The sequence below is a fragment of the Lissotriton vulgaris genome, chromosome 6 (assembly GCF_964263255.1).
Source record: "Lissotriton vulgaris chromosome 6, aLisVul1.2, whole genome shotgun sequence".
NCBI classification, from domain to species: domain Eukaryota; kingdom Metazoa; phylum Chordata; class Amphibia; order Caudata; family Salamandridae; genus Lissotriton; species Lissotriton vulgaris.
The window spans coordinates 180560938-180582981 of NC_141694.1; the positions used below are offsets into that span (position 1 = coordinate 180560938).

The 22044-nt window shown below is 46.9% G+C and overlaps 1 protein-coding gene across 1 annotated transcript in view; it reads left to right on the forward strand.

Annotated features, from left to right (window-relative positions):
• Positions 1 to 21422, forward strand: part of LOC147706983 (cytochrome P450 2K4-like) — a 524789-nt gene extending 503367 nt beyond the window's left edge. The window contains exon 9 of the mRNA XM_086926211.1: positions 19921 to 21422. Within this exon, the coding sequence (XP_086782337.1) occupies positions 19921 to 20102 (182 nt within the window). The 3' untranslated portion in view covers positions 20103 to 21422. The remainder of the gene's footprint in view (positions 1 to 19920) is intronic.
• Positions 21423 to 22044: the final 622 nt, after the last annotated feature.

The window sequence follows — 22044 nt, forward strand, 5'->3', positions numbered from 1 at the left end:
CTGTCGGTGGATGGATTTTTCAAGAGGTGCCTCATTTCAGCATGTTTCCATTCCTCAGGGAAGAAGGCCGAATTGATGGCTAGCTGCCAATTGTCTTGCTCCCAAGAATGAAGACATGGTGAGGACAGGGGTCTGTGGGTGATCCCGAGTGCCCGGAGTTCATGATGGAGATTGTGGCTTGAGGTGTGAGAGGGTCCCAAAGGGTGAGCAGGTGTTTGGGGCTTGTGTTCATGTGTGTGAACAGGCTAATGCTGTAAGAGGTGGTGGGTTAGGGTTTGAATTTGTCAAAGATGGCTGAGATCTTAGTGAAGAAGTCCTCCAGGATGCCACACAGTTCTTGGAAGAGGGTGATGTTTCCTGCAGCTGGGGGGTTGGAGAACTCCTTCCCGATGGCAATGAGTTTCTTGCTGTGGTGTGTGCTGGCTTGTATGCAGTCTGCAAAGGTGATCTTCCACGTTTCTTTCAGGAGCTGGTGGTACTGGTTGAGTGCTGTCTTGAAGGTGATATATTCTCCTCTTCCTTTGCTGGTGCGCCCCTTCCTTTCTAGTTGTGCAAGTTCAGTTCAGTGGTGAACCAGTTGGGCCTTCTGGCAGGTTCTTTGGATTTGGCTGGCTTGGTGGGAGGGAGTGTGTTGGTGCATTCAGTGACCCATTGGGAGAAGTTTTTCGCAGCCTGTTCTGGGTTGAATGTTGTACCTGGGAGGAGGGAACCTTGTTACACTGGTCTTCTGAGAACTTTCCTGTTTCTTTGCATCTAGCTGGGGACCATGGTGCCAGTGTTGGTAGGTCCTGAGAGGGTGAAGTGGAAGCTCTAATGGTCGGTACAGGAGAGCTGTGAGACATGGTTTACTTGACTCTGTCGCTGGACATAAAAATGGGGTTGAGCATGTGTCCTGCGATGTGGGTAGGGATGGTGACAGTTGCTTGAGGATGATGTTGCTCATGCTTTCCAGGTGGTTGGTTGTATTGGTGTTGCTGGGGTCATCAAGGTGGAAGATCCTCATGGAAAATGTCATGCTTGGAATCTATGATGATCCAGACGATGAATGCAGGGATGGCTTTGCAGAAGCCAGGGCGTGGTCCTGATGGTCTGTAGGTGAGAGTGCCTTTGATGGTGCTTCTTCTGTCTGTGTGGATTTGGAAATTGAGATGCTCCATTATCTGGTTCCAGTCATCTGAAGCGATCATGCAGTGGATCGTGTCCTTGTAGATGATGGCGATTCCACCTCCGTGTTTGTTAGTTCTGTCCCTTTGTGTTGGTCTAGTAGCCTTCAAGGGTATCAATAATGTCTGGCGCAGGGGTGGAGTTCATCCAGGTCTCTGTGAGGATGATGACGTCTGTGGTGAAGAATGAGATTGTATTCCAGATCTCCGTGGTGTGTTTTCGGAGGGATTGTGCATTGTGTAAAATGCAATGGGTTTTTGTTGTGGTGGTCTCGGTTAGTGTGGTGGATGCAGTCGTATTTGAGGTGTCTCCAGAAATGCTGGTTCCTCTGGTGTTGCAGGAGAAGAGACAATGGCGGCAAGCAAAAGGTCCTACCTTTGAGGGTCGAATGGTGCAGCAGCAGTTGTTGCCCCATCTGTGTACCAAGGCTGTGAGTTAGGGCGGAGTAGCTGCGGGTGATGGGAGATCCAGGGTTCCTGGTGCTGGGCACGGTCCAGGCAGAGACAGGCCTGGAAGGAAGGTTTTGAACGGTGGAACAGCTACAGAAAAGGTCATGTCGGTGCTGAGTAAATAGAGGCTGCACATAAAGAATGGGTAGGCAGATCTCAAAAATCCATATTTTATGTTGTTTTTAAAAACAGTGATCCTTAGAAATGGAATGTAAGGTGAAAGGAAGTTCATTCCATATTTTAGTAGACAAAGCAAGCAAAGGAGTGGCTCCCTTTTCCTGACATCCCAAATCATAGGGATTTTTCACAGAAGTACGTTAGCAGATCTTAAATATCTGTTTGGACAATAATGAGTAAACCTGTCCATCAGGCATTTACGTCCCTTCCTGCAGAATGTGTGATGCATCAAGATTACACTTTTGAATTTAAATATTCTATGCACAGGTAGCTACTGGAGAGATTTAAGATGTGGTTATATAGGCTGCTGTTGAGGAATACTTAAAATTAGCCTGGCAGTGCCATTATGGACAACCTGAAGATTCCTGACATGGTACTGAGCAAGACCTAAGTAAAGTAAGTTGGCATAGTCCAATCTAGCAATAATGTGGGGATGGACCACTGTCTTGAGCAAAGATGTTGGTAGGATATTGAGATTTTTTTTTCCAAAACGTAAAACAGCAGCGAGTCTAATATTTTTGCCTGTCCTGCCCATACTTGACTACTGAAACAGTTTTCTGGGGCATGTTCCCCATTACTCAATTCCTCCATTTGGCAATATCCTAAACTCTGTTGCAAGGTACTTTATACTCTGTCCAGACCGTAGACTATTGGAATGAGGCATCACTTCTTAATGTCAGAACAGTGCACATTCCAAGCTGGTGATGTTGGTGATGTACATTTCCAAAGCCATACATGACTCCTCCCACTCACAGAACTTTCCAAGCGCTGAACAAAGGACGAGCTACAGCGGACCCACGCCCAATTGTTTGCAAGCCCCACTGGAGGTCGCGCTGCTGGTGGGAGCTCCTCCGTGATCGCCGGAGTGTCCAACAGCTCCCAGCGAGCGCTTGACCACACTCTCATTGGCTGCCTGCACCGGGGGACTGCGAGGCCCAGAAGCCCTTGCTTCGACCACCTGGCGCCTCTTCCCCCGGCGGTAACGCCCACCATTAGCCGCCGCCTATTTACCTTTCGTGACACCCGCTCCGCGGGTGCCACTCACAGAACTTTCCAAGCGCTGAACAAAGGACGAGCTACAGCGGACCCACGCCCAATTGTTTGCAAGCCCCACTGGAGGTCGCGCTGCTGGTGGGAGCTCCTCCGTGATCGCCGGAGTGTCCAACAGCTCCCAGCGAGCGCTTGACCACACTCTCATCGGCTGCCTGCACCGGGGGACTGCGAGGCCCAGAAGCCCTTGCTTCGACCACCTGGCGCCTCTTCCCCCGGCGGTAACGCCCACCATTAGCCGCCACCTATTTACCTTTCGTGACACCCGCTCCGCGGGTGCCACTCACAGAACTTTCCAAGCGCTGAACAAAGGACGAGCTACAGCGGACCCACGCCCAATTGTTTGCAAGCCCCACTGGAGGTCGCGCTGCTGGTGGGAGCTCCTCCGTGATCGCCGGAGTGTCCAACAGCTCCCAGCGAGCGCTTGACCACACTCTCATTGGCTGCCTGCACCGGGGGACTGCGAGGCCCAGAAGCCCTTGCTTCGACCACCTGGCGCCTCTTCCCCCGGCGGTAACGCCCACCATTAGCCGCCGCCTATTTACCTTTCGTGACACCCGCTCCGCGGGTGCCACTCACAGAACTTTCCAAGCGCTGAACAAAGGACGAGCTACAGCGGACCCACGCCCAATTGTTTGCAAGCCCCACTGGAGGTCGCGCTGCTGGTGGGAGCTCCTCCGTGATCGCCGGAGTGTCCAACAGCTCCCAGCGAGCGCTTGACCACACTCTCATCGGCTGCCTGCACCGGGGGACTGCGAGGCCCAGAAGCCCTTGCTTCGACCACCTGGCGCCTCTTCCCCCGGCGGTAACGCCCACCATTAGCCGCCGCCTATTTACCTTTCGTGACACCCGCTCCGCGGGTGCCACTCACAGAACTTTCCAAGCGCTGAACAAAGGACGAGCTACAGCGGACCCACGCCCAATTGTTTGCAAGCCCCACTGGAGGTCGCGCTGCTGGTGGGAGCTCCTCCGTGATCGCCGGAGTGTCCAACAGCTCCCAGCGAGCGCTTGACCACACTCTCATTGGCTGCCTGCACCGGGGGACTGCGAGGCCCAGAAGCCCTTGCTTCGACCACCTGGCGCCTCTTCCCCCGGCGGTAACGCCCCTTATACCTCCCCATAAAGTTAGCCGCATTCCACGCAACGCGGGACGCGCGCGTGGAGAAGCGCGAGGCGAAGCCCGGGCCAAGGGCGTGCCCGTTTAAACCCGTTCAAGACCGGGTAAGACTGGACTGGGCCACCTCCTTGATAGCGTATCCTCTGTGCTGTTATTGTTGTACTTTATTGTAAACCCCGACTTCCTGGTTAATTAACTTAGCGCTATACTTATTAATTTCGTATTATGTCACCTAGGCTTACCAGAAACACCAAGCCTACCCATGCTGCCCAGGTCAAAGGGCCTATAGATCAATTTATTGCTAAAGCAAACGATGCCATAAATCAAGGTGTTCTTTTACTTGAAAGGAGAGTCTCCCAGGATTTGGCCGCAGCCAGACGCTCCTCCCTGGGACTACTGGCAGCAGCCAAAACTCCACAACGCTCTGTAGCCACTGATTTACAACTGGAGACTCATACGGTCCCTGGAATAGTGGATTTATCAGTATCCATCGATCTCTCCACTACTCACATTTCACCCTCTTCTGCACCACATACTCCCTCGTCACTCGAGAGAACTCCACTTCTCTTTACTATCCCTCCAGAGGAGGATTCTCCTTCTTCTCCCTCCTTAAATGTAAGGGGTCAGAGGGAGGGAGCTATACCGAAAAAGAGGAAGGGGAAAAAGGGAGCAAAAAAAACCCCCCACAATAACGTCATCATACAACAGGATCCCCTGATACCCCCCACAGATCACCCCCTCCCTTCAGCTTTATCCCCATCCTACCCAACTTTGCTTCAACAGCCAACGCTTACCACAGCGCCAGGAATAATAAATCTTTCGTCAGACACACTTAATCATATCCCAAGTGGCAACTTACATAGTGGACTGACTTCCAGTACACATGAGACCTACTCTTTGGTGTCCATAGAGGCTTTAATCAAGTTACACCTGAAACCCATTGAGCTAATACTTTCGAAAATTTTAAAATCTCTAGCCTCATTAACAAATGACTTAAATGTTCAGAAAAGTTTGACCATAATCCCCACACCCTCACTCCCAGTGCCACAACCCCAAAACTTAAAACCTAAAAATGCAGGTAAAACTAACTCCCTGCAAACACCCAAACCACAGAAAGTGGTGACCACTACAGCGGTGGTTCACCAGAATTCCACCAAAACACTTAGCAAACCAGCGCAGCAAATACCAACTAATATCGCAGCCAAAAACACTGCCATCTCCTCTCGTCCTGCTCCTTCTGCAACAAAGGGCCAACCCGCCACAATAACCACAACAACCCCGGCAAAAACCTCGACAAAAACCCCAGCTTCAAAAAACGCCCCTTATAACATAAGACGTAACGGAGCCCGGCCTGTTCATCTTCCCCCAGAAGCGACCCCGTTCATTATCATTATGACCGGGGTCCCAGTTTTGCGCACCAATTCTGAAGAACCGGGATGGTCCCTAAAAAAACAAAATAATCCACTGGTTGTCACTGAATCGCCCACTTCCTCCATATTCTAATAATAGAATTGTCTCGGTACGCAGAGTCCCGTGGATAGGGAGGGAGCGAAAAACGATCCCAGGAGATTGCATAATTATAAACTTTGAGGATCCCCAAACTGTTGAGTTGATCTCCTCATGGGGTCCCCAAACATCCCCTGAGGGAATCGGCACCAAAAGACTAGCCTTTTTCTATCCTCCAGCTAAACCCGTGCAACCAAGCCCCGAGTGGAACTGGACCCAGGTAGGCACCTGGAATAGTAACTCGGACTGGTCAAACTGGGCAGGACAAGGAGGTAGAGATAACATGCCATATCTAGATTGGGGGGGCGTCCCCACTTATAATAGGTTTGACTGCCTAGAAATGGTGGACTGACCACCACCCTCCACCGTCCTGGAAGACAGGAATATATCCCCCTCCAGCCCTCTATCCTTGTTGCCTGTAAGTTCTTATCAACTCCCAAGTCCATCGACTCAAATAAAGTCACCACTAAGCACAATAGCTATAATTGCCACAGATGATATAAACCTCTGTCAAAGTGCTGATATTCAGCCTAGTCCCGCTACCATATGTAACACGCAAGGTGACATCCCATCCCTCTCTCCTAACTTCGATCCTCGTGCAATTATTAAGACTCCTTCGCATATAGGATGCCCAGCGTACGGTACTGAAACCCCGTCGTTTCAGCCAGTTTCAATATTATTCTGGAACGTTGCAGGTCTCCGATCCAAGATTGTACTGGCACCTTGGTTAGACTTTGTTATTACGCATCAGATAATTTGCCTGCAAGAGACCTGGACAATTAATCCACTGCATATACAAGGCTACATAACACTTCACTCTCCTGCCAGTCCTACAACACATGGTAGACCCATGGGGGGCCTTGTGGTTTATATTTCTAACACTTTAGCAGCAAAGAAAACTATAACTTTACGTACCACACCAAATTATCAAATTATTTTGCTCACTTTTAAAAATGGTACACTTTATACTCTTATAAACTTTTACAACAATCTAACACCAGCAGAATGTGCAAAGACTGTGTCTGATATTTCTTTGTATATAACTGAACAACGTGTTAAGTATCCATCAGCTATGAGCAATGTAATATGGGGAGGGGATTTTAATGTACAACTGTGCCCTAACTATAAGAAAACTGTCTGTGGCCTTTTAGATGAACACGATTCCCCGTTGACTCACTTTACCCACACCCTTGTAGGAGACTCTCTTAATGATAGCCTAATGTCCCTAGAAGTGATGTTCGCTAATGAACTCGTAAACCCACCTGTGGAATTTAGACCTACCTTTCATGGCAGGGGTTGTCGTAGCACCATTGATTTTATACTATGTTCTTATCCTGTAATGGGTATGCTTCACCAATTTACTACAGGCTCAGAAATTGCCGGCGATCATTTCCCTAACAGCATTAAGATCAAGTTACCCACGACTGCTTCCAATATACCGAAGAAGAGTTTGCTGACCCAAAAAGCACTGACTATGGATAGAACAAACGGTTACTCTGTGAAATGGTCAAGTGTTGATCCATCAGTTACCTCAAGTAAGGTCATAGCTAAGGCTCTCCCCTGGATTTCCACCTGTCTCGATGAGGACTCCTCCCATGAGCAAATTATTACTAGCTTTGGAGAAATCCTCAATACCATCCAGAAGGTATTAACCCGAAAGCCCAATCCAGGTAATCACTCTGAGCCTCGATGGTTCAACACGGCCTGTCGGAAAGCCTTAACCGCTTTAAAAAAAGAGCTTCACAACCCAAAAAGAGACAAAGATACTGTAGCTAAATTAAGAACAGAATACAAGCAGGCTCAAATGAGCTGCAAAAAAGATCATAAAAATAAACTGTGGGCCCAACTTCATGAGAGTTGCCAGAGTAAGGACAGCATTCAGTTCTGGCAGATTGTCAAATCCCCATTCCTGCTTGAGGCTAGCTCACACCAACACCTGGATGTGGCCGTGACTGCCGACGAGTGGGTGTCTCACTTTTCCAAGATCTTTAGTGATCAACCCCCGGAACACGCTGCACAATCCACCTCAATAACCGACTCCCCAAAAAAAAGGGTCTATCCAATTGACCTTCACTTTACCCTCGGAGAGGTTATAAGTGCACTTTCTTCCTCTAAAACAGGTAAAGCTCCGGGCCCGGATGGCGCACCGCTCGACATATTTATATGGAATTTGGAACTATGGTCCCCAGCCATCACGCAGCTGATGGCCGCAGTCTTAAACACCGGCCTCCCGGATTCTTGGTCTTCCTCGATACTCCTTCCAATTTTTAAGAAGGGTGAAAGAAACAACCCTGCCTGCTACAGACCCATTTCCCTCCTGGACTCACTGGGTAAGGTCGCGGGTCGCCTAATTCTGGAACGTTTACAGGATTGGGCGGCAGAAAAGAACATCTTTACTGACCTCCAATATGGATTCCGGGAGGGGCTGGGTACTGTCGAACAGGCCCTGAATCTCACCCTTCTTATTGGGAAATATGTGGGAGTAAAACGGGGCAACCTATTTATGGTCTATGTCAACCTTAGTGCGGCGTTTGACTGCGTAATCCACGTCAAGCTGTGGTCCATTCTGGAGGAGTTGGGTGTTGATCCTCCCCTCATCAAATTTTTGCGCGAGCTTTACACAGATGCTTCGGCTTGCGTAAGATATGGTAGGGGTGGAGAGTTAACATCCTCCTTTCCAGTAACTCGTGGAGTACGGCAGGGCTGTGTCCTGGCTCCCTTCCTGTTTAACTTATACACTAACGGTTTGGAAGAAGCCATGCTAGAAGGGAGTCAGGATCTACCTACCATTAAACATCGCCCTATTCCAGCGTTACTTTACGCTGACGACTCCGTAATTTTTGCTAGGACCCTAGTACAGCTCCAGAAACAGCTGGATAAATATTGTACCTACATGCTTTCGCTTGGGCTAAAGGTGAACAAGACCAAGACCTTTGTCATGCACTCCGGGCCCAAGGTAAAAAGTTCTAAACATCTCTGTATCGAGCTCACCAAACTGGAACGTGTGAGGGAATACCCCTACTTGGGTATCTTAATAGACGACCACCTGACATGGAAAAGGGCATTGGTAATTAGAAAATTGCTCTTTCAACGAGCTACCTCTGCCCTTGTTTCATTTTCCAGAAAACTGGGTAAACCAACTCCATCAGCGTTGCTTAAGATCTTCCAAGCCAAATGTCAGAGTATCGCCACATATGGAGCTGGGGTATGGGGTTATGCTAATGTTACGGAACTGCAAAAAGTCCAAAATGTCTTTACAAAATATCTGCTTGCCCTCCCACAGAGTGCCCCCACTTATGGATGCCATATCGAGCTCGGGATTGACTATTTGGTAGATTACATCAAATGCCAACCTATACTCTTGTGGCATCGTGTTTGGTCCAAACCACAATGTCATCTTACGCGTGCCCTGATCTCTGAATGTTTAGAGTTGTCAGCCTGGAAAAACATCCCGTGGCTGGCGTATGTGGTTAACTTCCTGAAAGATCTGGATCTCACTGAGTATATTATCGAGCCATCATCTATCAGTGGGATAAGCAGAAAATCCTTGAAAAACCAATGTCTCAGTCATCTAAGGGAACTGCGCTTGTCTGGTGAAGTTTCTAAACAATCTAATGCACATATTCTGATGGTTCAAGTGTCACTAGGCATACAGCCTTACCTCACATATTACATAACTAATCACGAAAAGTATTTATTAACCAGGTTCCGATTTAATTTGTTTTTTCGTTTGGTTTCCTTCCCAAAAATGTCAACCTGGACTCACGATTTGGGGAAATGTCCTTGTGATAAAGTATCCTCGCAATCAACCATGCATACAGTATTGTTTTGCCACTATTATACTGAAATACGTAGGCGCTGGGTTTTACCAGTGCTGCGCCAGATGGGGTTGAGGACCTGTCGCCCGGCGTTTCTAGCGCTACAACAGCTTGATACTCAATATGTGGCAAAAAACTTAGCTATGTTTTTGAAATTAAGCCTATCAACTCGCAAAGCTATAGAACTGTTGCCTACTTGAACATCTGTATATCTGTATTAATCACGTTTTGCGAACCCCAATGTATCTCTTTCTTATTTATACATTTATTTTAATTTGTACTGTAATAATGTATTGTAATAACAATAATGCGCCTTGTACTTATGATGATGTGTTTTAAACAATTCGTGTACTTTTTATGATTATCAAAATGATTAATCGAATAAAAGACTTTTTGATTTGATTTGATTTGACTCCTCCCACTTCAAGGAAATTCAACCCTTACTGGAAACATCAAATCTCATAGCTTATAATCAGCTAACATCAACACTCTGGTCAAATCAAATCTCCATGTGCAGCATTGTGATTTCAGTCTGTCTCCTTGTTGAGAAACCTGTACACGTCCCTGTTAAAATGTGCTCTGTCTCTCAGTCCAAGATTGCTTTCCAGTAATGCTCCATATTACAAGAAGATTCGGAAAAGGGGGTGGTGATGGACAGAGTATCTGAATTAAACAGAACACTCATACCCAGTCAACAGATCAGGGCTTGATCTATCACCGTTTTTTAGCTCACTGCACCATCCCAGCTCAGAACCTGGCTACATGCAAATTAGTCTGTCCCTGGCCCAGTGCATCATGGGAACATGGAAGACCAAACTACCAAGCCAATTCTTATACTGGGAAGGACCCAAGCTTCCGGGGACCGGTTTCTGGCATTACAGCCGTCTTCGGCCCGGCTTGCTTGAATCCTGATGGTGCAATGAGCAAGGGACTCACATCTGAGTATACCCTTCCACGCTTGTGGTGGACAAAACGATTCAGAAAAGGGGGTGGTGATGGACAGAGTATCTGAATTAAACAGAACACTCATACCCAGTCAACAGATCAGGGCTTGATCCATCACCGTTTTTTAGCTCACTGCACCATCCCAGCTCAGAACCTGGCTACATGCAAATTAGTCTGTCCCTGGCCCAGTGCATCATGGGAACATGGTAGACCAAACTACCAAGCCAATTCTTATACTGTGAAGGAAACAAGCTTCCGGGGACCGCTTTCTGGCATTAAAGCCGTCTTCGGCCCGGCTTGCTTGAATCCTGATGGTGCCATTAGCAAGAGACTCACATCTGAGTATACCCTTCCACGCTTATGGTGGACAAAACGATTCAGAAAAGGGGGTGGTGATGGACAGAGTATCTGAATTAAACAGAACACTCATACCCAGTCAACACTGGGAAGGAAACAAGCTTCCGGGGTCCGGTTTCTGGCATTACAGCCGTCTTCGGCCCAGCTTGCTTGAATCCTGATGGTGCAATCAGCAAGGGACTCACATCTGAGTATACCCTTCCACGCTTATGGTGGACAAAACGATCCAGAAAAGGGGGTGGTGATGGACAGAGTATCTGAAATAAACAGAACAATCATACCCAGTCAACAGATCAGGGCTTGATCCATTACCGTTTTTTAGCTCACTGCACCATCCCAGCTCAGAACCTGACTACATGCAAATTAGTCTGTCCCTGGCCCAGTGCATCATGGGAACATGGCAGACCAAACTACCAAGCCAATTCTTATACTGGGAAGGAAACAAGCTTCCGGGGACCGGTTTCTGGCATTACAGCCGTCTTCGGCCCGGCTTGCTTGAATCCTGATGGTGCAATGAGCAAGGAACTCACATCTGAGTATACCCTTACACGCTTATGGTGGGCAAAATGATTCAGAAAAGGGGGTGGTGATGGACAGAGTATCTGAATTAAACAGAACACTCATACCCAGTCAACAGATCAAGACTTGATCCATCACTGTTTTTTAGCTCACTGCCCCATCCCAGCTCAGAACCTGGCTACATGCAAATTAGTCTGTCCCTGGCCCAGTGCATCATGGGAACATGGCAGACCAAACTACCAAGCCAATTCTTATACTGGGAAGGAAACAAGCTTCCGGGGACCGGTTTCTGGCATTACAGCTGTCTTCGGCCCGGCTTGCTTGAATCCTGATGGTGCAATGAGCAAGGGACTCACATCTGAGTATACCCTTCCACACTTATGGTGGACAAAACGATTCAGAAAAAGGGGGTGGTGATGGGCAGAGTATCTGAATTAAACAGAACACTCATACCCAGTCAACAGATCAGGGCTTGATCCATCACCGTTTTTTAGCTCACTGCACCATCCCAGCTCAGAACCTGGCTACATGCAAATTAGTCTGTCCCTGGCCCAGTGCATCATGGGAACATGGCAGACCAAACTACCAAGCCAATTCTTATACTGGGAAGGAAACAAGCTTCCGGGGTCCGTTTCTGGCATTACAGCCGTCTTCGGCCCAGCTTGCTTGAATCCTGATGGTGCAATCAGCAAGGGACTCACATCTGAGTATACCCTTCCACGCTTATGGTGGACAAAACGATCCAGAAAAGGGGGTGGTGATGGACAGAGTATCTGAAATAAACAGAACACTCATACCCAGTCAACAGATCAGGGCTTGATCCATTACCGTTTTTTAGCTCACTCCACCATCCCAGCTCAGAACCTGACTACATGCAAATTAGTCTGTCCCTGGCCCAGTGCATCATGGGAACATGGCAGACCAAACTACCAAGCCAATTCTTATACTGGGAAGGAAACAAGCTTCCGGGGACCGGTTTCTGGCATTACAGCCGTCTTCGGCCCGGCTTGCTTGAATCCTGATGGTGCAATGAGCAAGGAACTCACATCTGAGTATACCCTTACACGCTTATGGTGGGCAAAATGATTCAGAAAAGGGGGTGGTGATGGACAGAGTATCTGAATTAAACAGAACACTCATACCCAGTCAACAGATCAAGACTTGATCCATCACTGTTTTTTAGCTCACTGCCCCATCCCAGCTCAGAACCTGGCTACATGCAAATTAGTCTGTCCCTGGCCCAGTGCATCATGGGAACATGGCAGACCAAACTACCAAGCCAATTCTTATACTGGGAAGGAAACAAGCTTCCGGGGACCGGTTTCTGGCATTACAGCTGTCTTCGGCCCGGCTTGCTTGAATCCTGATGGTGCAATGAGCAAGGGACTCACATCTGAGTATACCCTTCCACGCTTATGGTGGACAAAACGATTCAGAAAAGGGGGTGGTGATGGACAGAGTATCTGAATTAAACAGAACACTCATACCCAGTCAACAGATCAGGGCTTGATCCATCACCGTTTTTTAGCTCACTGCATCATCCCAGCTCAGAACCTGGCTACATGCAAATTAGTCTGTCCCTGGCCCAGTGCATCATGGGAACATGGCAGACCAAACTACCAAGCCAATTCTTATACTGGGAAGGAAACAAGCTTCCGGGGACCACCCCCTTTTCTGAATCATTTTTGGCCACTATAGGTGTGGCAGGGTATACTCAGACATGAGTCCCTTGCTCACTGCACCATCAGGATTCAAGCAAGCCGGGCCGACGACGGCTGAAATGCCAGAAACCGGTCCCCGGAAGCGTGTCTCCTTTCTGGTGAAGAATTGGATTTGTAGTTTAGTCTGCCCTGTTCCCATGATGCACTGGGCCAGGGACAGACTGATTTGCATTTAGCCAGGTTCTGAGCTGGGATGGTGCAGTGAGCTAAATAACGGTGATGGATCAAGCCCTGATCTTTGGACTGGGTAAGAGTGGTCTGCTTAATTCAGACACTCTGTTCATCACCACCCCCTTTTCTGAATCGTTTTTGGCCACTATAGGTGTGGCAGGGTATACTCAGACATGAGTCCCTTGCTCACTGCACCATCAGGATTCAAGCAAGCCGGGCCAACGACGGCTGAAATGCCAGAAACTGGTCCCTGGAAGCTTGTCTCCTTTCTGGTGAAGAATTGGCTTGGTAGTTTAGTCTGCCCTGTTCCCATGATGCACTGGGCCAGGGACAGACTGATTTGCATATAGCCAGGTTCTGAGCTGGGATGGTGCAGTGAGCTAAATAATGGTGATGGATCAAGCCCTGATCTTTGGACTGGGTAAGAGTGGTCTGCTTAATTCAGACACTCGGTTCATCACCACCCCCTTTTCTGAACCATATTACAAGAAGTCAACTGATTTAACCAGATACTCACTGTACTTCTACAATATATCCGACACTTAAATATGTATGTGTCAAAAATGATTGTTTGTAATGTTATGTTTTTGTTAAATATGCATCGCCATCAAGTTCAGAACCTTCTCTGTATGATTCCATTCAAAAATGCTACCTGCTCATGTAACGTTTAACTGATGGTATGTAGAGTATTTATTACATAAATGCTTCTGAATCTATGATATGACAATGAAACAAATAATAAAAAAGCTGGTAGCTCAAGGGGAATCATTACCTATCGAATGACTAGTTTTTTACTAGTCTTGTACCAGTTGGTGTTTGTAGGCGGACTGGTGAGACTCCCATGTTCTTCAGGGACCTATATGGGTCCCCAGGATGTAGAATTTCTATCCGGTGCCCTATTGAACCGGCAGGTTGAAATAGGCAAGTAAGAACTAAAATGAATAGTCCATCTTTTTTTGTTGGCCATCCTTGCATGGATTTTCTGCCCAGCTTAGGTATGTTGTAAATGTTTCATATTAAGAAGGGTTCAATTTTTTCCCAAAAACTTTTCAGAAAGCTACAGTTTTTTAGGGCCCTGTTTATATCTTAGCGGTATATACTTGGTCGCAACGGAGCAAACATTCCACCAAGATAATGATCCACCCGCTAAATTTAGAGTGGGCAGATCTTAGGGTAAATCATGGAGGATACTATTTCATCCCTGCAGTGATTAAACCCCTTCAATGGCCTTGAGGCGTTATGGTCATTGGAAGCAGACCTCCAAATAAGCCCATCTAAGTTAAATGGGTGGAATTAGAAGTTCGTTTTCACTGCTTATCACAGTCAAGAAAATCCTGGAGGGATGAGGCAGTAAAAACTGCTAAATGCTCCCCTTGCCATGGGAGAGGAGTCCCACAGTGAGAGGAACATTTTCTTTTCAATTTTCAAAAAGAAAACCTAGTTTGGGGCATGTTGATGGAGTTGTACACCAAACTGTAAACAGCATTGGCAGTCATTTTTAAATTTGGCAGGCAGAGTAATCTTGGTCTGGCAGACAAGAAGTTCTCTGCCTGGCCAAAGGAGATTACTCATCTGGCAAAATAATATAAATCGTGCCTGTAGGGGCTTATTTACAAGCCCCCTGCGCCACCAAAGCATCTCTTTTCGTGACGCTCCAGCGGCGCAGATTACAAATTCATATCTATGAGGCCACAAAAAGCATTTGCGCGTGGCTTTGAATGGCCTCATAGATATGGAGTACGGCAGGGCATCAGAAATCGCCTTCAGTGACTACCGGCATGATTTGCAGGTGCTAGGCTGTCCGCAGTCTTCATGTGCCGGCTTCGCGTTCATTGAACTTTGTACTTTCCATAAACATCACTTTACGGGGTGCTTCCATCCACGAGAACAAGCCTTATGACGAACTATTTTACTAACTATGAAGAACTACTTTGCCTATCAGTTTTTATTCCCCTGCAATTTTAAAGAATTACAACATATTTTGTAATCTTTTAGCATTATTTAATGGTGAAGCTATATTCTGTGAATTCATGTTTTACTACTTTGCGAAGGTTTTAATTAATCATGCAATAAAGGAATTATTATTATTATTATTATCTATAAGGCCACAAAAAGCTATTGCGTGTGGCTTTGAATGGCCTCATAGATATGGAGTACGGCAGGGCAGCGGAAATCGCCTTCAGTGGCTACCGGCATTATTTGTGCTTCGGCCCCTTGGTTCACTCCGGCGCTACATGAAAGTAGGCGGATCTGCAAGAAAGCTGAGAGATCGAGGCGCAGAAATTATGATGTGCCACTCAAGGAGGCCTATAAGGAGTGCATTAAAATCTACCACAAAGATATCATCCTGGAGAAAAAAGCCTAATTTGCTAAACGAATCGAAGCAGCGGCTAACACTAGCAAGGAAATTTTTACCATAGTCAGGGAATTTACGTCCCCTTCAACGTCAATATCCAAATTCTCTCCTGAACTTTGGATTAAACAAATGGCCAATTTCTTTGCTAGTATAATTAAAAACATCCAGGCTTCATTTATGCTGGCATGCCCAGTCAGTGATCCTAGCTCCATCTTCCACACCCCTTCCTCGATTTCCGAGCGCTATTTGTTCACAAATTTTCCCCACCCTTACCCCACAAGTCTCACTGGAATTTCTATCTAAATTAAAATCTGGGTCTCCGTCGGATCCTTGCCCTGCAAAGCTCCTTGCCAAGTTAGCGCATGTCATTAACCCTATAATTAATCCGGTGCTTAATCACTCTCTCAGTACTGGTATTGTTCCTAGCTCCTGGAAAAAGGCTCATATCCTCCCACTATTAAAAAAAAACAACCTTGACCCCCTCACCCATGCCAACTATAGACCCATTTTATTAATTTCGGCCTTTGCGAAGGTAGTGGAAAAGCATGTCCATTCCTCCCTCTCTAATTTTCTGGAGGCTCATGAAATCCTCCATCACACCCAGTCCGGGTTCTGCTCTAATGTGAGCATGGAAACAGCGCTGTTGGAGGTCACTGAATCTATTAAGGAGGTTTTGGACAACGGAGGGAAGGCGATGTTGGTGCTGCTTGACTTGTCAGTGGCCTTTGATACCGTCCCTCACAACCATCTTCTTTTAAGACTCCAGGAGATTGGTTTGAGAGGGACGGTTTTTAATTGGTTCGTGTCTTTTCTATCTGACCGCCAACAAGCAATCTGGGCCCCTCCATTTTAAGCCCCAGTTCCACCGTTGGGGTTAGGAGTTCCTCAGGGATCTATCCTGAGCCCTACTCTCTTTAACATATACATGTCCCCCTTGGCGGCATTGGCTGAACTGTATGGAGCCCAGATTGTATCTTATGCCGACGGCACGCAGCTTCTTTTTACCTGTAAGAAGAATACCGACTTCAACGGCGACAACATCAAGAGCTGCCTTGAGGCCGTCTTCTCCTGGTTCCAATTAAATCAATTAAAATGTAACTCTGACAAATCAGAGGTTCCCTTTTTTGGTTGCCTCCCTGAAGCCCACTGGAAATCCTAGTGGCCTGCTGATATGTTTGCTCCATCAGCTGCTACCCCTATGGCAAAAAACCTGGGTGTGAAAGTTGACAATGGGCTGACTATAAAACCGCAGATTCTCGGTCTAGTGGGACAATGTTTCTGCCTTTTAAAAACTCTGAGGAAATTTCTTCCCTTTCTGTCTCATGCCCATAGGAGGATCACAGTACAGGCCTTGATTGGTTTACGAGTGGATTATGCCAATGTACTCTATCTGGGCCTCCCTGAGTATCTCCTCATCCGTCTACAAACTGTCCAAAACTTGGCCGCACGAGCAATCTTTGGCCTCAGTCGTAGGTCCAAGACTTCTGCTCTCTTAAACTCGCTCCATTGGCTGCCAGTGCGCAAACGCATTCTTTTCAAAACTCTCACCATGGCATTTTAAACACTCCTTGGCACTGGCTCCTTCTATTTAAGGAAAATAATTTGCTTCTACCATCCTTCCAGATCCCTTCGATCCACCTCTCTAGCGTTGGCCACTGTTACGGCAATTAAACAAGCTCGCATTGGGGGTCGCTCTTATAAACGTCTGGCACCCCAATTGTGGAACAAATTTTTATTATCCCTCCGGAAGCTAGACAACCTGCTCTCTTTTAGGAGGGAGCTTAAAACATGGGGCCCTATTAGGATGGCGGACGGACCTGCATCCAACCGCCACCCCAGAGGAGGAGGGACCGTCCGCAGGGGCAGCGGCGGTCCCTCCGTACAAATTAGGATGTGACCGCCACTCAGGCGGTCACATCCTGTATGTTTAACATTGCGGCAGGTGCAGCTTGAAGCAGCGACCGCTGCAATGTTAAAAATGCAATCAGTGCATTTGCATGTACAAAGCGGCAGGCACTGCGCGGTGCCTGCCGCTTTGTGCATGCAAATGCAGGGGGGTACCTTAGGTACCCCCCATGTGCACCCCCACCCCCCCTTCACCCGGGGGGCCCGCAACGGGCCCTCAAAGAAAAGTCTGTATGCCGTTTCGTGGTGGCATTGCCGCCACGGAAAGGCTTTACAAAATTCAAATCGTAATATGGCTGGCGGTGTCTGATAGACACCGCCAGCCATGTTAGAGCGGAAAAGCGGCGGACGTAAAAATGACCCCCCAGCCATCCTAATCTGGCTGGGGGTCATTTGTGTGTCCGCTGTGGTGAATCCGCATACTCCGGGCCGGCGGTGGCTTCCTCCGGGCCCGGAGTATGCGGATTCACCTCAATCATAATGAGGCTCATGGTTGTTTGGACAATAGCCTTCTGCGATTTTTGGTTTCTGCCTTACAGGTCTGATAGCGCCGGGACACTCGAGTAGCTGAGCGCTCTACAAAACTCCCCTTAACATAACATAACATTTGCAGGTGGTGGGCGGGTGCGGGTGAGGGGGAGGGGTTTGGGAAACAGTAAGCAATGTGAAAAAAATAATAATAAAACAAACACTTACCTTGAGCTCTGGGTCCCGCATCTCTGCTCCTGCTCTCCTCATTGGACTGAGGCATAGGAAGCATAGCCAGGCTCCCCTGACCAATCACAATGCTGCAAGGCAGTGTTGTGATTGGTCTGCACCCAAGCTTCCCTGACCAATTACAACGCAATTGGTTTTGAGTGTCCTGGTTCGACGCTGAAAGGAATGGGAGCCTGGTCATATTCTCCATATAGGCTGTAAAGCAGCCTGCATGGAGAACATGGAAAGTTCGCATGACTGGTTTGGGCAGTCCAAGAGGGCCAACCAAATAGTAATTGTGCACTTAGGGGTGGTAAACCTCTCCTCCCTTGCCCCAAGAGCAGAGCAGCAACCCACAATGGAAACCTAAATTGCTAATGACTCAACGTTATTATCATTGTAGGTTTCCTTTACTTTGCAGTGCACTGCGTAAACGCAGTGGGGCGATGCTTCTCCGCTATAGCGGAGGAGCCGCCCCTGGTTGCCTTACTCTGCGCTCTGGAGTTGTTTCATGGGCACTGCGGTGGGTTTTTCCATGCAACACCCATGGATTTTCACACTGCCCCATATTTACAAGCGCATGTAAACCCATAAGTGCCAAATCCTTACGCCTCCCGAGATGAGACATAATGATGGAAATTTCTTTATTTCTCCTCATTATTTCCACTTTCTATGTGTGCAGCAGGATGCAGCACTCATAGAAAGAGGAAATGCCTCATAGAATTGGTGTTGTGCAGGAAGGTGCCCCTTGATGCTCAAAAACAATCATGCTGACAACACAGGCACCCTTGCACCATGGTTGGCGCTAGGCAGCCAAATTGGCAGCTTCCCTGTTAGAGAGGATGGGAATGCACAGTATTACATAAATACAGTGCATTCTTGCCCTTTCACTTTGGCGTCGAGCAGCGCCAACATTCGATAAAAAAGACCTTAGTGTCTGAGCACAGGGCAGTTAACTGAGAAAGTCTGTTAAATCCAACGAAACAAAACTGCATTTCACCAGTGCCTAACTTGTAAAATGGTTAAGGGGAAGATTTATTAAGAATTCACGCAGCGTGGTGCAGCAAGGCAAGTTGCTGCACAGCATAGCATGAATCGGATAGAGCTTAACACGACCAAGATATGCTGCTCTTTGGCTCACTCCCTGCACTGGCACACCTAAAACTGCGCACAAGGTGCAACGGTGCCTGCATTACGGGCAGGATTGATTTTGGGCAAGAAGGAGTTCCTTCCTGTACAAAAAAATATTTTCCTGCATCAGGCATAAAAAGAGAAAATAACGAGGGGAAAAAAAGATTTATTTTTTTATTTGTCACATTTCTCTGAAGTGAGCATACCAGTTTCATGCAATTACAGCTTTACAAGCAGTTGCATCAAAGCCAAGGATGAATGCATGAGAACGCCCATGCTCCACCCATGGCATGCCTAACACCAAGAAATGTAATGCAACACAAGCTGCTGCATTGCATTATTTCTATAGAAATCCATGCAAATCAGACCTTGAATGGCTTTGTAAATCACAAGTAATTTTTTAAGTTGCCCAACGTCGCCTTGAGTGACACAAGGGGCACGTGAAAACTATGTGAATCTACCCTGACTAAGTATTATGGCTAGGTATTATTGATTCAACCTGATGCCTCTATAATACACCACCAGATAATCCCTGCCCCTTTATGTCACTTTATAGGTTCTTTTTTCATCTCTACTCTCTTCTGCTGTTATGCTTTTTTCCTTCTTTCCCAACCTCAATCTTTCCCCTCAGTGCATTTTTCTCTGTCTTGCTCTGTGTCAAAGTGTAATGAGGAAAAATAAGTTCCCGTCCCCAAAAATGAGTGTGTGTGGGCCCCACATGCAACCGCTGGCTCAAATTAAGCACTGCTTTTCACTTATATACATACTTTGAATGTATTTACTATAGCTGAATTGCTGGTTTAACACATATACATGATAGTAATTTGTTTTTCCCCAGGTCGGCGGGTCTGTGCTGGTGAGAATCTTGCTAGGATGGAGCTCTTCATCTTCTTCACAAGCCTGCTGCAGAAGTTCACCTTCCGCCTTCCTCCTGGGGTAACGGATGTGGACCTCAATCCAGCAGAGGGATTCACTACCCCACCAATGCCTCATATGATTTGTGCAATCGCACGTTCCTAAGCAGAACCCACCTACGTACAATCAGAAGAAATGTTTCATTTTGGGAGAGTTTTATGTACCTTTTGTCATTTGTTTGCAGTCATTACTTTTCAATATATGGTAGGATTTTAGTCATGCTTTTAAATACTGAGATTGACAGGTCCGTAGAGACATTTGAGGACTGATCTGGTGATACAACACCTGACATTTGTCGCAAAAGTCTACAGTACATACGGGAAGCTCAACAGTGCATGTTTCCAGTTAAAAGGCATGGCTTTTATTCCCATAACATTCTGATTTTTGGAAGTACATTTAGATAGAGGTGAGCTACTCCTACTCGATTTTACAATGTCAATTTAGAAGGGGTTTGACTCATGAATTTCAATCAAACACCATTGCACCAAATACCTTTATCTGAAAGAATCTCAGCATGGAATTCTAACAATTACAAGTTGCACTCATATGAATGGTGAACAGCTCCGCAGATCTGATGATATTCCAAAAGTTATTATGTCTCCCATGGGGTTTAACACACACATGTACCTTCTCAGGTAGGTCATAGGCGAAGTAGGTGGAAAGGGTGAGTAGGAGGGGAAAAGGAAGAAGTATCATGACTGAGAAACATTGCATGCTCCCTCCTTGCCGTATGACGTTAGTCAGGGCAGAGGAACAAGGACTGACTGCTGTTGTAGCCTAAAACCTAAAGCAACTTTACTAGCCATTAGTTCAGGTTTGTAAAATCATATCTGGTGTTGCAAAAACCAGAATAACGTGTAATGAAACACTGGGTCAGTCATGATCAGGCACAGCTGAATTCCACACGGGAATTTCTTTCTGAACGACTCATAATTAGGGTCAACATAATTGAACACAATGGGAACCTAAGAATAATAAATGTGTGTTTCAAAGTTTCGACAACTTCAGTTCAGTGCAACATGTGGGTGACACTAAATGGTATAATTTTAAATACATTTGTCAGGAGTACTAATCAATCAGGGGTTTGTAAAGTGCAGCTACCCACCAACCAGGGTCTCAAGGCGCTTTGGGGAGGGGGTTGGGGGTGCGCTCCATTGGGTGCTGGGGTCATCTGAAGACCCATGTCTTGAGGTCCTTCCTGAATTGGAGCGATGTAGAGATTTGCCGGAGGTGAAGGGGGAGGTCGTTCCAGATCTTGGCTGTGAAGTAGGAGAAGGACATTCCACCCGTTCTGGTCTTGTAGATGCGTGGGATGGTGGCCAGAAGAGATAAGATGTTCATCAGACCAAGGTTGATATTTTCATGGGTTTTCATAAAATGTTCCCACACATCTGACTGAATAAATTCCTGCTATTTTGCTGCTTTCATTTTGACAAGACTAGTTCACTATCAAGAAGAGTTGAATGGGTTATTGGAATTTGTAGATCACACGGCACACCCAGAAGGGTATCCTGGTGCTGAAAAGCAGGAGTGACCAGGCTAAATCTGGTGCAGAGACTACAGGAAGAGTTATGTCTTCAGTTTCTTGCGAAATTCAAGAACTGAAGAGGTGATTTTGATGTGCGGGGGTAGGTCATTCCAGGCTTTGGAAGAGAAGTAGGAAAAGGCCCGGTTGATGGATCTGGTTCAGAATATGCGAGGGATGAGGTTTCAAGTATGTATGTGAAAGTTGATATGATTGTTGAGGTAGGTGGGGCCGATGTTGTGCTGGGATTTGTATGTATGTATGAGGAGTTTAAAGAGTGCCTTTTTGTGGATGCAGAGCCAGTGGACATCTTTGAGGTGCATGGTGATGTAGGTGTGGGGGAAGTCTGAGTGTGAGTTTGGCAGCTGAATTCCAGGCTGGATTCTTTTGGTCGGTTGTACATGATTTCTATGGAGAGTGTGTTACCGTAGTTTAACTTGCTGGGGATGAGAGCCTCCGGTGATGGTTCTATGAGTGTTGAAGGGAAGCAAGTTGAAAATCTTCATGAGCATCTAGAATGTG